We start from the raw sequence: 18,282 nt of genomic DNA on the forward strand, positions 1-18,282 counted from the left end.
AAAAGGAAAGACTGCTTTGAAAAATCATTATTCTCATGCCTTTCGATGTACTTTGTACTAATCAAGTTAACACCTCTGACGAAATACCTTGTTCAATGTTTGTGATATTTTGAAATGAAATTGTGAAAGAAAATATGAGTGCAAATTCCATCCACAGGTTCCAGGAGTTTCGAATCGTTATATTATTGAAATCCTTTAAAACTAGGTTGTAAGTACATGTGTGCTTTGTGTACATGAGTGGACACAAATAATACTCACTGACCGCATTGTAAAACAACGGGGAGATAGTCTTGGTGGTAATGCTATAATGCTAATACTCAAAATAGAGTGAGAGATGGTTTTCCAGTTCATCAGTGCTGTGTTTCTATTTCAGCCTTGCTAAAGAATCAGTTTAACACCTCTAAACATGTTTTTTCCATAAAGGGGCCATCTTACAACAGTCCATGGAGACAAAGATAAAAATAGATTGCCATTTTCTTCATAAGCTGTCCCAACCTCTCCTCGATGAGTGCAACTCATGCAGCCAGCACTGCTGTCTCCCTCAGCCTTAAGAAGGTCAGACCAAGATTACCAAAAGCGAAACAGCACTCACTACTTTTTAGGTTGAGCATTGGAGAATTCTTGTATATACTTATATAGTATATACTTATATGTGTATGTACTTTGTGGGCTCTGGAGATCAGCTCTAGTATTTGCCTGCTTCCACTTAGGGACTTGTTTTTGTTCAACTGCCTCTATTTAACTGTCTTAATATTAAAAACAGATCTTTGGACTTTACCATTTCCCACTGAAAGGTAATATTTCTCTCCATGTGTTCCCATACCTGGTGTGGCACACCATTTGGTGCTTACTTTCCCTCCATGTTAAAGAACAGTAGATGTTTCAGCACCCAGGCTAATGTGTTGCATAGCTAAATGCACATAAGGCCCCAAAGGTGAGACTGATTGCATTGTAAATACTTGTTTAATTAGTCCTCTCCTCACCATCAAGCCTAAATATGAGATATTGCTTGGGCCTGGGGATCCATGTATGACCCTGGGTGTAGTAAAGATGGGTGAGGGTGCACAATCTGGTTAGGCATGCTTGTCACGCTCATAATGCTGCAGGAGCCGCAGAATCTTGTTCTCAGTAGAAAACTGGTTTTAACAATGAATTCTGTCTCACAATACATACTCAGTGCTCTGCCAATGACAACACTAGCAATTTTATGTCCTGATTACAAGTTCCAACTACCCGGGGTATGGAATTTATTTCCACCTAGTCTGACATTTGGAGAAAAAACCTATGGGATTTAATGGTTATGGCATCAAAATGTGCATGTCATAAAATATTATCCTAATTTATCCTATTAAATCACAGCAGGTTTGACATGCCGCAATAAAAAGAAGGGTGCGACTTTATTGCACCTAATATTTACCAGGTAAGGTAAGCTATGCACATCTTGGAATTCTATCTTATACATAAACAGGCGTTTGCACATGGTTCTGAAACTCCGGCCCACTTGTAATCAGGGCCCTAGTGATTTTTAGAAACTAAGGGGCATATTTGCAACAGGCAGCGATAATTATCGCTGACCTTGTATACCGCATTATTTTCTTTCACTGGAATATTTCGCCAGGCTAGCGATGGCCATGAATATTTCAGTGATAGCGCCCTTTTCCATGGAACATCGCTGTTTTTTTCAGCAATGTTCCATGTGAAATGGCAATATGCTTGATAATACGACCCTGTGGTCATATTACATCAATCCACCTCCCATGTTAGGTATGCCCTTGGTGGTGACAGGTCGCGCTATACAAGTATGCCACAATACAATACAAAAGTCTTAGTCAGGAATTTAACAGACGTTAAATTCCTGTGTTAAGGAATTCCTAGCGCGATTAAAATAATAGCTTTCCCCACGTTGTAAATATTGCGAAGTTTACCCATGTTGTTTCCACAGACATGCCTACTTTGCATCTCATTAGCGGTGCAAAGTTAGGCATGCTGGAAACGGGAGCAAAATCAGCAAAACACGCAATAGTGTGTCTTTGCTGCTAAGGCGATGAAGTTATCGCAAAAGCGGGGATAGTTTTATATCACCACCTTGTTAATAGGCCCCAAAGTTTCCATAGAATGCAATGCTTCTGTGCATACCATGAGTGTTTTACATCACATTTTGACAACAAACCTCTCACTAAATTTTAAAATAGTTCTGGCTTTACTCAATCCTGTAGCTTGCATTAAACTACACAAATCCTACTCTAGTCAATTTGCTGCCACCCCTTAACCATTATGCATAGAACGAATGCACTGTAGCTGCAAATGACCCTTCATGAGATTTCACAGGAGTTACACTGTCAACAAGTGTGACCCCTTCTCCACAACAAAAACTAGAGTGTTTATTAAGGCACTAGGGTACCCATTATATTTAGGATTAGTCCAGTCATTTCCTCCAGGGTCTCCAGGAGTCTGTGGCTGGTGAGGGAGCTGCATGAGATCTTGAATATGGGTCAACATGTCTTCCATCTGTCAGTGCTTTCCTGCTCTGATCCCAGGGTGGAATCTTTTTTTACATTCTAAGAAAGTAGGCACTTTTGCCTTTTGAACAAGATTTTTAGATGTTTTTAAACCTTCATTTGATGAAGAATGCCCTTTCCTATGAAGTGTGCCAGGACTTGTGTGCCTAAAGCTATCTAGTTTGTTTAAGGAACTAATCTCTATGGAGACACGTGATCGCTCTGAGTCCTGGGATCATCTTTAATCATTGGCATTAAAAAGAAGTCCTAACCTACTCTAGGCATCAGCCACCTTGCCCTCACTGTCACTGCTGGCAAGAGAGAATTGTACGCGGGGACAATGACTATAGCCTGTGCCTTTGGTGTTTATTATCATTAGGATTATAATGCTGAAAATTGAACATTATAGAGTTTTGACCTATGGAAGCGCTTCTAGTTGCTAATGCTTTGCCTCGCTGCAAATCTTGGCCGTATTTGACCAGTGATCTAATGTAGGGCTCGCTCTAGCACATTCATCCTCCCTGAAAACCTCCACGAAGCATGTTGACTTTTTCAATCGAGAGCCCAGTTTTGATCACTGTTATGGGTTGGAACTTCAGTCGTCAAAGGTACAAGATGTTTCCAAAGAGGCAGACATTGCCTGAGAAGATTAATATTACATAAGTGCAAAAATTACATTTTAGGTGAGACACTATTCTATCCAAGTCTATAATAAAAGTGGAAACGACTAATGTTTATGCGGTGCATGGAAACTTTTGCTGAGAAATCCTTGTAAATAATGTTCTCTCCATGCAACCCTCGTCACAGTATCAAACATTACATTCAGCATATGGACGCATCTGCTCTCTTGCAAACAGAACAGCACTGTGAACGCTGTAGAAGAGAAGCTTGTGAATTTCACTGTTGTTGTTTCCAAAGTACCCAGCTCTTTCCAAGGAATCAATCACTGAGAAATTACAGCAAGCCAGCAGAACACTGATGTCTATTTCCTTGTAATCCTTTAATACTCCCTTTAGAGTGTTCACTCCTGATGTGTCCAGGAATGGTGTAGCGGAACAGTCAATAATAATGGTTCGAACATCCAGCTGTTTAATGAACAGGTTTAGGGTGCCATCCCCTTCCTTCAAACTGGTGTTTTTCAATTTTTCTTTGTTTTTCTTCTCTACTGATTCTCTTTCTTTCCTCAAGATCTTTTTCCTCTTTGCGATTTCCAGAGCCGGGTCCAGCCCAACCATTTTGTACAGATCTTTTTGGAAGAAAACCTTGTTTGCATAGTATAGTGGTGCCTCAAAGCGGATGATCTTGACCTGGGGAATGGTGCTGAGGTTTTCATACTTCCCGTTATCTTCATAGAAGACAGTGTTTGGGATCTGGCCGAGCAAGGCGGAGCTAGGCCTCTGTGTGCGGCCAATAATGCATAGCATTGATACAATTATTCCAATGAGAAGCCCCATCTCAGTACTGATGAGGGCAGAAGAAAGAACAGTGGCGCACCACACCACTGTGTCGATTCTGTTGAGCCGCCATCTTGCAGGTAGGTCTCTGAACTTCCTTAGAGCTTCTCTTAAGCTCACGATGATGATGCACGCCAAGACACATTTTTGTAGCGCATAGAAGAGGGGGGCGAAGAAGAGAAGCACCAGAAGCAGCACCACCGCACTGACAACACTGGAGACTTGGGTCTGGCATCCGGTGGAGGACTTGACAAGGGTCTTTGCCAACGCTGCACTGGTGGCGAATGAGTGAAAGAAAGAGGGAATGATGTTACAAAACCCAATGGCAAACAATTCCTGGTTGGCTTTCACAGTGTAGGCATATTTCTTTGCAAACATCTCAGAAAGAGAAACTGTGAAGGCAAAGCTCACAACTGCTAGAGGGATGGCGTCGAGAGCCACACGCGGGATTAGTCCAAAATTGGGCACCTGAGGAGGGATAAACCCAGTGGGAATGGCCCCAGAGACACTTGATCCATATGTTTTGTTTAATTCACAAAAATGTGATATGAGGGTGGCAACCACAACGACTACGAGTTCAGTGGGAAGAGGGATCTTCAGTTTCGTTTTGTATCGATCTCCAAGCTCCTTGGCGGTCACTAACACAGCAATACAAATGACGCTTGTGATCACGTCACAGAAATTTGTTTGTGATATATTCTGAAAAATGTTTATCCATGTTGTTATGATCATTCCAAATCCCTGGCTGCGTGGAATTTTTATTCCTAGGAGGTACTTAACCTGCGCTGTCAAAATTGTCAAGGATGCACCTGTCGCAAATCCATCCAGCATTGGCTCAGACAGGTAGATGGATAGGAAGCCTAAATGGAAAATCCCCATGAGAACCTACGAAAACATAAGCGAGAAAGGAGATTAAGGGAAAGTGTCAAACAGCAGTTATATTATGCATGTTTTATTTTATTTTAAAAAACGCATCAATTACTTTACATAAAAATACACTGAAATGATCTAATTCAGAACAAAAAGAAGCTATCATGAGTACTGATTTGGAAAATACATTCATTTTCACTATAATATAAATGTGTGGACTTTTTAAAATGATATACTAAGTAAGTCACTAAGAAATTACTTAAGGGAACGGTCTTATTTCATTGTCACTTTAATTACTTGTACATGTTTTCTTTTCATGTACACAGTAAAACGTTGGACCAAAGTAAGACTTTTATCGAATACAAAGAGTGAATGCTGCATTTAAAGAATGTGCAGTGCTGCTCGCTTGAGAAGACATCAAGGGGCATATTCTCAAGAATGTGTGTTACCATTGCAAAAGTTACTTAACGCAACTTCTAACATCGCAGTCTATCCTGGGAAAATTAAGCCGTGTTAACCAAGCATTCTCAACAAGGCGGTACCATGCGATAGCCTCCAGATAACGCGTCACTCGACCACGTTAAAATCAATTCCACACCGCAAAAATGCAACACGCAAGTACAAAAAAGCTGCGATGAGGCCAGTCGCAGCACAAAAAGCAGCGAAAAGCTGCAATAACCAGCGACAGGCCTGCAAATCCCACGCTTCTGGCAGGAAAATGCAATATAAAAGCTACAAATACAACACACCAGAAACCATCCAAAGTGCGTAGCAAAATGGATGCACCCAGACCAAGCGCAGAGGCCGACACGAACCCCACAATCCCCACAGACCACCAGCAAGGAACAACGGGGTCGGGGAAGGACAGGGAGAAGAGAGAGAGGAAGACAGGCTGCAGTCCACAGCAAAACCAGATCAGCGTCACAGAGGTGACAAACACTACCATCAACTGGCCCACAATTAGACTAGCAAGAATGCAGTTGGAGTGTTAAGGATGCCAAGAGGCACTGGCATGATGTGGAAATATAAACCAGGCACAAAGCCTCTGCCAATAGGAAGGCAGCAACGGCGACAGGAGGAGGGAGTCCTGCACCACAGGAGGAGCAGGAGGAAATGAGGCCACAGTCATCAGTGTGGAGATGGTGGAAGGAGTCGGGAGTGTGGACACAGCTCGGGAGGACCTGATACAACATCAACAGGGTGAGTAACGACCAAGGGCTGGGGGAACGGGGAGAGATGGGCACAATGGCAAACATGCACAGCAAGGTCTAGCACACTGCACACCCACTATGACTCAGGATCATGTCCATGTTCCCCATAGCACACTTCAGCACACACATATATCAAGAACAGCACACCCACAGTGACGACAATTTGGTACAAAATGCAAACACAACTCTGCAAAACAGGAAAGAACTGGGCCCGCACATCCGCAGAAACAGGCCTACTAAATCTGACAGAGATGGAAACTGTGAAATGGAAATGTACGCGTACAGCCTCACATCTGTCATGTAGTCTAAATGTACACAGTCTCACATCCAAATCCTGCACCACCCAAACAGTCACAATTTACATTGCCATAAAGTCTGCATGTAAGCAAGAACAATGCAGCAACAAACATCTCAACACAATGTCAACATGCATCTCCCCTTCACATTGCAGAGGGTCACACAACACCTCTAGCAGAGCATAGAAGACTGCACATCAGTGATACCGAGAGGGCCACCACACCTTTCACACCGACACCCTGCAACATCTCATGGACATCCCATGGAACCCACCACCAGGACCAGGGCAGCCAAGCTAATTAGAGGAGAACACAAACCCTGCAACAGACCAAACCTCAGAAGGCACCTGCAAGCATGGCTGCCTCACAACACTTCACCGACCCACACATGGCACCCCAATGCCAGGTGTCAGAACGCCAAAAGGAGGTGGCCGAACAGGTGCGGGTGGGGTCCGAACACATGGAAGGCGAGCTGTTTACAGATGTGGGTGTCTATTAACCTTCAGGGACCACCCACACCCCTCAAAGGAGACCCACACTGCCACTGACTCATGCAGATGTACATACCCACGCCCATGAGCAGGCAATCATCAGTCACACACCCAGGTTGGCTCTGCGTACGACAGCCCAGTCCACTCCCCTTACGAATTGAGTGGTCATTGACAAAGTTAGATCTCCAAGCTCCAACCGGCTGTCTGCCGTGACATGGTTGCATCCACTGTACACAGCAGCACATAGTAATGTGGTAGGGACCGGGGCCCTCATACATACAACAAGACCACAGGGACACACGCAGATATCATGTCTAACTGGCTAGAGGCATGTGGGCCCGGCCCCTTTATTGGCAGGGCGACATGTACAGTGACGTCTGCCCTGGATGTGTGTGGGGTGAGCATAAGCCAGCCCGCACAGAGTGTTTGGGGCTGGCAACAACCTGAACAGTGGACACCAGTGCAACAGAAACATAGAAATCTGCATAACAGAGTCAATCGCTGAGCAACATGGAGGGACCTGGAGCAAGTACAGAGGTCACCCAACATACAAACAGAAGTGTTCGTGAGTTGCAGTGCAACTGAGGTAGGGGAAGAAAATATCTTGTATTGTGTCCCTTCGAGATATTCCTGATGCAGACTCAGTGGGGTGTGTTAGACCTGCATCATCTTACACATCACCATCCAAAGTCTCCCACACTGACTGAGGTGACAGTGCTGCGCAAACTCAACACAGCACAAAACTCAATCAGTGACGGTCCATGGGTTGTGGTGCACTGAGTTAGTGGAACCTGGAGTGCTGAGCAGGGTTACAAGCAGATGATGGCATCCACGACAGGTATGAGCAACTCCGTTAGTCTGTCAGTACCACTATTTTGACTCTGGCAGATGGCAGTTTGAGGTGGTTCTGGCGATGGTGGTGTGTGCCTCCTGCTGTGATGCCATGTCTGGGCCTGTCAGGACTCAATTGGATGTCTGAGCCCTGGTGGACCGCAGCTGAGGCTGGAGGCCATGGACAGCGCAGAGCCACAGACACATGGCATTGACGACCTCAAGGTCATCGTCTCAGAGGCCATCAAATATTGAATCAAGCAGGTTTCCTGAATTGAGCTGCACAGAGTTACTGGCCCCGGATGCACAGCGGCCAGCACAGTCACCCTACCAAGGGACGGTGACTTGCGGTGCACCGAGGTATGGCCATGTTGACTGGGCAGGTCCTGATCGATGTCAAAGGTGAATGTGGAGGAGGGTTGCAGGGGACAGTGGAAGGTGTCCTCCAGGGCATGATGCAGAAGGTCTGGTTTTATCTGAAAGCAGGAAATGGTGGGGTGGAAAGCGACAGCCTTGTTGCCAGAACCAATTCGGCATCAGCTACTTGATGATGAACCTACCCCCTCATCTATAGACCCAGATGCCACCAATGTACAACCAGTGAGTGTCCATGAATGTTGGGGGAACAGACTTAGTGGCACCGGGGGTGATAGGGGATGCAGTCTGCGATGATGCCGGTACACTGATATGAACTCCGCCATTGCGAAATCAAGACTCCGTGAACTACTGGACCGCAGTATAGGCCGGAGGTAGCGGTCAGCAGTGGCCCACAGCCACGTGTCGTTGGCTCGGGATGCACAGAGTTAGTGACACCAGGGCAGTTGTCTGTAGTTTTCGATCACCTCTAATAATTATCCTTTTTTGCTCCTGACTGCAATTCGCCATCCTCTTACACCTCTCCTTGCGTGCAATATGTACTCTACCATTGAAAAATCGATGCTCAGTTCCAATTGTGCGACCAACTCGACCGCAGTGTAGGCGGTAGGCGTTTCCAGAAAGGGGCCAAAGGAACATGTGGTTGTGATGCTATACATAGACTTGGTGTCATCTCATCAAAGAGAGTTTAGTGATTTAACGTCTGCATTGGCATATATATCCCAGCCATTGCATGATCAAGGTTCAGTTCCAAATGTGTGGCCTGCTCGAACTTAGTGTTGCCCGGGAGCAGTAGTCTGCGTGGGCCCACAGGCATGTGTGGTTGTAATGTTATACACAGAATTGGTGGCACCATATCGAAGGGTGACTTCAGCTCAGCCATACGCATCGTCCTCAACCATAGTGTAATCAAGACTCAGTTTCAAATGTGTGACCTACTAGTAGGCTGTGTATGCCGGTTGAGTGCGTCAACGAAAAAGGAGTACTGCAGGCCTTGCTCGCAGAGGACGTAATGGTCGTAGCAGGTTGCCAGGGTCACGGGCCCCGGATCTGGAGCTTCAACCTGTACGTGGTGGGCCCTCTTCGACATACGCCGGTGTCAGCAGGTGGGCATTGAGTCTTGGGTGTGCAGGTGCTGGTATGACTGGTTCAGGGACCAGCGTCCCAGGGTGCAGCAGGTGCACAGTATCGCAGGCAACTCGACTCACGGTGACGGCCTCGTTGCGGGGTGAGGGGTGCCGCCCTTGCAGAGACATTAGGCATTTAGGAAGAGGACCATGCCCAGAGTTACGTGCCTTTTATTCACACCCCTACACTGGCCTGGCATATGCCGGGTCAGCCCACTCTGCTCACGCTCACGGGGGGACGTAACAAGCTACATTTCCGCATTCCTCCCCACTGGCTGGGGTGACAAGGTTGCGTCCACTGTCCACAACACTCCATACACCAAAGGTGTGTATCGACATGGATATGCGTCTCGTCTGCATACGGCAGAGTGGCCATCACATCCATGCCACACTTGGCATTGTGTACATTCTCATTCATGGGTCATTTGCTTCTTTTGCACATGCCTGGTCCCCACCTCTTCCCACATTCTGCTATTGTGTGGATGATGTGCCATGTCGTTGATGGCTAATGTACATGGCTGGCCAGGTTCCCACAGTAAGTTGTTCTTTCATGCCTGGTGGGTGTGCATGTTGTATGTGAGCTTGTGATGTGTGCATTACCTGTGTTATGAGCTGCATGATTATGGAGTTGAGGTGTGTGGTGTGTTCATTTTGTATTGGCCAATGAACTGTGCATTTCCGTGGGTGCCACCCTGGTAGCGCAGGTTGATGATGGACTGTTGGAAGGTGTAGGGCTTATGCACACTACCTGGGGGTTCGGCGGGGACTTTGGACGGAGTTCCAAAGTGTTCCAATATTGCCTGGGCATTGGTGGGATACAAGCGCTTTCTGTTGAGCTTATTTTGTGCAGTCTTGCCAGGGGGCACAAGTAGGACATGTGTGCATTCAATTGCCCCCTGACACATGCGGGATGACAGCTGTTACATAGATGCATTGCTTGGGCTCCAGCTGTTCCGGCGCAGTGTGTGGGAAGTATATATAGTGGCGTACCAAGCTGATGGTGTCATCCATGACCGTTGTGAGGGACTTGGATTGGGCTGGCTGTGTGACTCCTCCGACTCATGCGGATGTTGGTTGGAGGGTACCAGTGGCCAACAGGTGCATCATGGCCAGCAGCTTGGTCTCTGGTGGGATGTTGGTTGCCCTCTCCACCATCATCCTGGTGCAATGATGGTCAGGATGCAGAGGATGGTTGCCTCTGGTTGCCTGTGGTGGGCTATGACATTATCTGGTGTTGGGTCGGTGCATTTTGGGAGGATCGCTGATTCTGTCTGCACTGCCTTGATGTTGGTAGGAGGGTCCGGGAGATTGGGGGGCGGTGGTCCTGGGGGTGGTGGTGGTGGGTGTTGTGGCCCTCTTGGGTGTCTGGGCCTCATGTTCAGTGGCTCCATGGCATCTTTTCTTCTTCGGGTATGGCTCTGTGCTGGCCTCCCTTCTGTGGCGCAGGCTGTGGTCCAACTTTACACCAGGTCAGAGCAGGTGTTAGTTTTCCGCTGCTAAAGCGCCTTATCACCTGTTTTGTGATCTTATGGACGATCTGGCTGGTCATTGAGAATGTTGCGGAGTGGTGTTGTTGCGGCTTTTTGCTCGAGAACGCATAAATTGCATCTCATTAGCAATAGTTGCTGGAATCATCTGTGGCGATGTTTATTGCACCTGCTATTGCAGGTAAACTGGTGCCATGGGCTGTTAGCACCAGCTTGTGAATGGGTTGATAAATGTATTGCAATTTTGGCTACGATAAAGTGCAGTTAACTCAGCGATAGCTCCTTGACAATATGCCCCCTATTGTTTTAGATTTGGTAGAGACCAGTTTGTCAGACCTTTTGATGTCAATACATGATGTGCAGTGAGATGGCCACAGGTCAGTCCCCTCAGCAATTAGTTGGTGTGCTTGTCATTTGCATTTTTGATCAGCCAACATCACACTCTTGTGCAATTGCTGGTGTTGTCCAAACTCGATTACTGTAATTCTCTTTTGACTCCTCTTCCCAAGACTAATTTTTACCTGTATTAAATCAATCCTAAGCTCTGCAGCATGCTACGTCCATGGAGCCAAAAAGGTCAACCATATTTCACCAATACAAGCCTCACTGCAGTGGATGCCCATTGAAGCCACACCCATATGCAAGACTGTGTGCATCACTCACAAAGTCCTACCCACATGCACTCCACGTTACCTGGCAGACATACTCAAACTATGTGAGAGAACTTGAGCTTCATGGAATGCTAAAGTACTGCTGCCAGAGCCCCCAACATTTAAATAAGCATTTACAATGCAATGGTTTTGCCTTTGTTAAAGTTAGAGCTATTGGCATTGCTCTTGACATTATTTTTATTAATGTTTTTTTTAACATAAATAAATGGCATTGTCATTTACAATGCCACTAGCTTTATCTCCCGCAAATGACACACACAGAGCTCCCCCACACACACACCCACACAGAGCCCCCCACACACACAGCCACACAGAGCCCCCCACACACACAGCCACACAAAGCCCCCCACACACACAGCCACACAAAGCTTCCTACACACACAGCCACACAAAGCTTCCCACACACACAGCCACACAGAGCCCTCCACGCACACCCACACAGCACAAGCAGGCAACAGGGGCACACGGAGGCACAAGCAGGCAACAGGGGCACACGGAGGCACAAGCAGGCAACAGGGGCACACAGAGGCACAAGCAGGCAACAGGGGCACACAGAGGCACAAGCAGGCAACAGGGGCTCACAGAGGCACAAGCAGGCAACAGGGGCACACGGAGGCACAAGCAGAGTCCATTAAAAAAACTGCTTTCATTTTGAATGTGGTACTAGGCCTTATGGGTGTGCACTAATTTTGCTTCCAGCACTGACATTCATTACCTCTTTCCCCAGTTGTTACTGAGTCTATACGCCAAAATATTGTTGATTCTGTCTTATTAGCTCAAACCAGGAAATTCTCTATGCTGTCTTCCTAATTATTTACCAATGGGTATTTACATTTTGTCTTCGCCTATTGCTTAACCAGTGGAAATACAGACAACCAAATTACACAGAGACAACCACACTACACAGATGCACTCACCCCTGCACAGCACCACACAGCCCTCCCTACAGAGGCACACCACAGTGCAGACACACTAATGGCGAAACTCTATCAGGCACAGACGTTCGCATGTACAGACACACAGATCCCCTTTAGACAGAAGTACATACTCCCAGTAGGCTGACACACACACACACACACTCACCTTGAAGACAAAGATACCCAGATTTCAAAGCACACACATACCCTGCTGCACATGCATACACGCACCCCTGAAGTATACTTTCAAATGTCAATACTGGGCATTTATATACATACCCTGCTAGAAAGCCAAGGCAAGATGTAGTAGCCAAAGACAGACGTTTTCACATTCTCAAATACAGTGCGACACTGGAGTGGTCCACATCGCTCTCCAGAGGTTTTAGCTGGTTAAAAAGCCTTTATGGGGGACCGTGGCAATGCCAGCAGCTGAGACAGCCACATAATGCGAAGGACTGAGTTCAGCACCTTCCCTATAAGCGCAGCATGGGAGGAATGCAGAGGTGAAGGTAAAGAGGGTGGACACGAAACGTCAAAGTCCTGGAAGGGGTGAGCCTCAATTCAGGCAGGCACCGGAAATGTAAAAATGTGATAAGCTGTTTTTGCTGCTGCAGAATCGCTGAACACGTTCTCTTTACTGAGGCGTGTGCTGAACTGCCACGGGACAGAAGAAAGCGAGTGGAGGGGAAAGGGGGGGAAGGCTGACTTAGGGCTACATTCATTTTTTGGGGCTAAAACTTGTTTTTTTATACAACCTCTCAGAGCAATGTGGGGTTGAGGCCTCGATGTTGGAGGGTGAAAGAGATGTGTGTGAGGGGATGGGGGTGGAAGGTACCCTTTTCTGCCAAGGCTGATAACAGAGTGGGAATCAGCTTTGTAAAGAGACATTTTGTAGAAGATTTGCGGCTGCTCCAAGGCATCTATCTGCAGACACACCTTTATCTGCAGGGCATTCACCAGGGAGGCAGCCCCCTGCCCAGACCATTGTCGCCCCAGCCCCCTATCTAGGGCTGGGGGAGAGGCGGCACCCTGACACCTCGCTGCTCCCGGAGAAATCAATAACACAAGGCCACCTCACCGTCGAGGCACAGCGACTAAAACAAACACCAGCATCTTGTACCCGGAGAAAGGTCAGGGGTCAACCAGAAGATAAAAATACACTCGGAAAACAAAACCCACCAGCGAGGACAAAACCCGCGCTTTTATATGGGCCAAAAGAGGGGCAAACTCGCTTCACTGACACACACGATCTTTGTTTTTAATCGCACTTTAATTAAATCCAACAGTGTTCATACATCTAAATACAAAGCTGAGGCAGCAACACGCTATGCAGGGGCGGGCCTTAACCCGGTTTATAGTAGAAAATGCCTAGTGTTAACTTCATAAAATATAATTTCACGTCATTGAAGGCAGGACATTTATTTGTATAGAAGTCTGGAATCCACTGTAGGGCATTTCAGGGATGGGGCGGATATATACACAGTAAGTCAGGGCAGGCGTAAGAAACAAAAAAAAAAAAACACTCACCTGGACAGCTTCCCGCAGATCTCTTGCTTCCCGCTCTCCACTCCTCTTCCCGATGACGCGGCGGAGGCTCGGCCGACAGGGCCAATCCCAGCGCGGCCCTGGCTGGAGGCGGACGGCTGCTTCCTTCTGGGGAACTTGGCTTCGGGGGCCGCGGCGGGGAAACAAAGGGACACTGCCGGGTGGGCACCGGCTTTAGAGGTCAGCAAAAGCGCTCCACGCGCTCTAAGCGAGGCTCCTTCTCACGGCCCCGAGCAGGAAGGCGGGTGCCGGCAATGCCGGACCAGATTCGGGGGCGTTCCCGGCTTTTGGCTGACGTAGCGTGACGTAGCCAAAAGCCAAAAATTCTCGGGAACGCCCCCGAAACTGGTCCGGCATTGACGGACAGGCCCGTCTTCCAATGGCTAGCCTCCATTTATGGAGCTAGCCAATGGAAGACGGGGGCCGTTCCTGTCTCCCCTACTATACTCATTAGGTTTTCGCCTGCGCGAAAAAGCTGCGCAGAGCGCAGCTTTCGCCAGGCAAAACCTAAAAAGGAGCAAACCACAAACAAGAGCGAAACGTGGGCAATGTCCTTAAACTGACGCCGGGGCCTATCAGATGATCATGTCAGACGGTCGGAAGGGGTCGGTGTGCGATCATCTCGCGTAGGGCTTTAAGTGGGCCGGGTCTCACCGGTGCTGAGCACAAAAGCGGGCCTCGAAACGGGTCTCTATCGAGCACTGTTTTGTGCCCTGGCACAGGCGGACTGCAGTGACAGCAGGCACATCGATGTGCACGGGCTCACACTGCTCACTTCTCACTAATGAAGTTATGGCACGACGTAATGCCAGGCGAGGGATGGCAGTTGAGTGTTTCTTTCTTTTCTTTATAAAGTTTTGTAGGGGAAAGGAAATCCTTTGTAGAGAGCCATTTTCTCTCTGGATTTCCTCATCTCTTTTTGAAATTCCGGAGCAGCAACATTGTCGCGGTGTTACCAGGGCTTTAGGTGAAAGCTTTTTTAATATTACATACAAGCCATAGTTGCTGCTTATTTATCTTCTGTAACTAACAACCATTGAACAAAGCCAATAGTCCTGACTTGTGGTTATGATGTTACTTGTTGTATCAAATATCTGGATGCAGTGACAGAAACAGCAAAATACAAGTCGAAGGGCACACTATGCTTTGCACAGAATTTTAGCTAACGTGTTTTAAGCCACACCCTCAATTACATTGGCCACGCCTCTTTGAGAGACCCGCCCCCCCCCCCCCCCACCCCCCAGTTTTGTCATCCCACTTAAAGCCTTGATCTCGCGCTAAACCAAGCACAGATCTATTCGCCGAGAGGGATGCGTGCGTTGAATAATATTTGCATATAATACCTCTATCACATTTACTATCCGAAATACACATCGGTAGCTCTGCATTTACTAGGATTGGGCATTACCACGTTTAATTGGAATTCCCACGCTAATCATAGTTTTCCTCCGAGGAATAGAGCATTGTAAAACAAATCTTTGATGCTGCACAGATTCCAAGGCTTATAAATAGCGTTGTTTATGAATTACGTGGCACACGTGATGCGTGGTCCGTCTCTTGCCTTCTAGTGATATCTAGGGGCAGTTAATGTTACCAGCATGCTCGAGAATACATAATAAAGCAGGTGAAAGAGATGTTCAGGGCCGGGGATGTAATATTTGGTATCCCATTGGGCAGAATCCAGAGGTTTTGCCTATTGGGCGTCTCAGACGGTCCCACAGCGGCCCCGCCCACTTCAGAAGAGGCGAACCTCGGCTTCAGAAGGCAGAAGGGGCTGCGCTTGAAAGAAAGAGAATTAAAAGGGCAGGGGACCATGACAGCAATAGAAGCAAAGATAAATAGCAAAAATAAAGATGGAAATAAGGGCTATTTACAGGATTGAAAAAGAACGAGAGAAAGCTTTAGAGGACAATGGAGAAAGAAAACCGTATACCTAGCTAAGTGTTTTGTGATCGACTCCTCTCATCAGGAGATATAGTGCACCACAAAGCCCAAGTCGGTGACAGATTTTCAGAATAACCAAATACAATGTAACCGATCTCTATATAGTAAGTGTATAGGTATAGACATTTAACATGGACATCCTGTAGGGAAGTAGCTTTGCAATGAAGTGACTTCTGCGCACTGGCTACAGATCTTAGTGTCTTTCCCAGACCCCCTTATCCCGAGGATTTGGCTTTTACATTACAGGCCTCAGAGTCTCACACATGAAGGATCTTGGAGGGTTCAGTTCCTCAGGCACAGACCTTACGGCAGAATCTAACAGTGGGCAATCCTGCCCGCTGGCCTCCTCCGGAATTCCTGTCTGTGGGATCTCATGCTCTAAGGCACCGATCTATCATCTTCAGCGTCTGAGATCTTACTAACATCAGTGTATCGGGTACAGATCTTGCCACCCTCACGAGCTCATGACTAGAAAGCCTTGACAACTGGGTCACACAAACCAACCTTCCTGACCCGGAAATATTAACCAGCAACATTCCCGAAACGCACGGTCTTAATTTCAGATCCGCCCATTTTCACCCTGGGGTCTCCAGCAGAGGCCTTCGAATTCCCTTGGTCAAACATTATTGGACCTAGGGTCTGATGCCTGGACCAAGCTTCCGTAACTTCACAGGCCCCGATTCTTGACCACCAGATCATGCACACTCCTGTGTGACCTGGGGGTCTTAGACTCTCCTGACTGCAACACTCCAAGCACAAACATCCCGACCTGCAGCCTTTCTTGGCATGAACGTGTAAGGATCGGATGGCGCTTGAGACCCTCAATGTCTGGAATCCCTGTACTCGGACACAAACCTCCATCACCTCAGTAAGTGAATAAAACGAGTGACTTCTCCAGTGTCGTCAATCACAATTGCTCCAGTACAATTTGTAATGTATGACCTACCTTGGGCAGCGGCGCCTTAGACGGGTAGAAATCCAGGTGTGATGAACGTTCCTCACATCTGTAGATATCCTGGTGCAGTGGTGCCTCCTGACTCCCTCCCAGTCCACAGGTGACTGTGACGTCCGCAGGCTAAAGATGCGTATGGTATGTGCGTCGACTCTGTACGCTGGTGGTGATCTGGGCCTCGGGTAGCAGATACTTGTCTGTTTGTGACGTCCTCGTATGCGATGGGGACAGTGAAGTAACAAAGGCTGCTGATCTCCCCGCCCACCACAAGCTACAGATGGCCCCCTCTGCACAGTACTGAGCAGCCTGTGAGCTCTTGATTAAACCTGGAGGGGACCCCTCCATGTACCTTGCAGGGGTGAGGGAGTGGCTCAAGTTTCGTTACACCACTGCATTGGGACGCACTGAGGCGGTGCACGTCCTCCTGCAGTACAGACGTCTTGGGTGCTCAGCGTTTCTCTCATTGGACACCGTCCATGCCTTTGCCCTCGTCTCGTCTCCATGCTCTGTGTTTATATCTTGCCTCTCATGATCTCACTCCAGTGCCCTAGGTCACACAGCTTTGTTTAGAGATAAACAGGTGAGATGTGTCCGGCCACTGGATGTGCTGTGTTGATGAGGCAAGACTCCCCTGAGCAGGATCCGACCTGTGGTACGCCCCGCCAAGTGTCGTGTAGGCACAGCTTCGAGCACGAGCCGACCCAATACCTATCGGAAAATTAAAAACACTATTTTTTAATAAAAAGGCGGGGAAGGTAATATTTTGATGAACACATTACATTTTGATTCCACGTAAGTGAAGCTAAATATTACTTCCCACCACATCTCTAACAAGTCAGGTCCCGGGCCGCGCTGTGATTGGCTGATGTCACGGGGGTGTCCCGGGCCGGCAGCCAATCACAGCGCGGCCCGGTAATGACGTCACGGGGGTGTCCCGGGCCGGCAGCCAATCGCAGCGCGGCCCGGGACAAAGGGGCGGGGCTTAAAAAAAGCACCAGAAACACCCCCGAATCGCGTTTTCTGGAGAAAGCGCGATTGACAGCCTCTGTCTCCCAATGGCTAGCCTCCATTTACGGAGCTAGCCAATGAGAGGCAGAGGCGGGTCATCGATCATATATAGAACTCAATAGGTTTTTTAGCGAATGCTCACTACGTGAGCATTTGCAGGCAAAACCTAAAAAGGAACTACTTATAGCAAAGTCTTAGAAATCACAACAAGAATACGGAAATCTTTATCTACAGACTTATGCACAACCACTTTTAACGCTGTCTTTAAATTCCAATTGCACAAGAGTTTTCAGATCTTGTTCATGAATATAGCTGAAAAATTTCCAGAGAATACATAGTTGATAGGGTGCATTTCTGGAAATGGTGTTAGTTTGTTATCCAGGATAACCCCTAGGGATTTGGTACCATCAACAATTGTGGGTTTGTGGGTGGATGTTAAGTGCATCCATCCAGGATTGCATAGGCAGTGGTAAATTTGATGAGGAGATGAGGTGGGATTCGGTTTTGGGGGGGTTCAGTTTTAAGTAGTGTGAATTCATCCGGTCTTGAACTGTGCTTAGTGTGTTAGCAAGGTGCCAGTTATTGTGGGGAGAGTACAATTCAGT

General features: G+C 47.5%; 1 protein-coding gene across 2 annotated transcripts in view; it reads right to left on the reverse strand.

Moving 5' to 3' along the window:
- Window positions 1–3,186: 3,186 nt before the first annotated feature.
- Window positions 3,187–18,282, reverse strand: part of LOC147727644 (sulfate anion transporter 1-like) — a 423,791-nt gene continuing 408,695 nt past the window's right edge. For both annotated transcript variants that reach the window (XM_086961657.1, XM_086961658.1), the window contains exon 3: window positions 3,187–4,837. In XM_086961657.1, coding sequence (XP_086817783.1) covers window positions 3,308–4,837 — 1,530 coding nt within the window. In that variant the 3' untranslated portion in view covers window positions 3,187–3,307. The remainder of the gene's footprint in view (window positions 4,838–18,282) is intronic.

This window comes from Lissotriton vulgaris, chromosome 3_1 (genome assembly GCF_964263255.1).
Source record: "Lissotriton vulgaris chromosome 3_1, aLisVul1.2, whole genome shotgun sequence".
NCBI lineage: Eukaryota > Metazoa > Chordata > Amphibia > Caudata > Salamandridae > Lissotriton > Lissotriton vulgaris.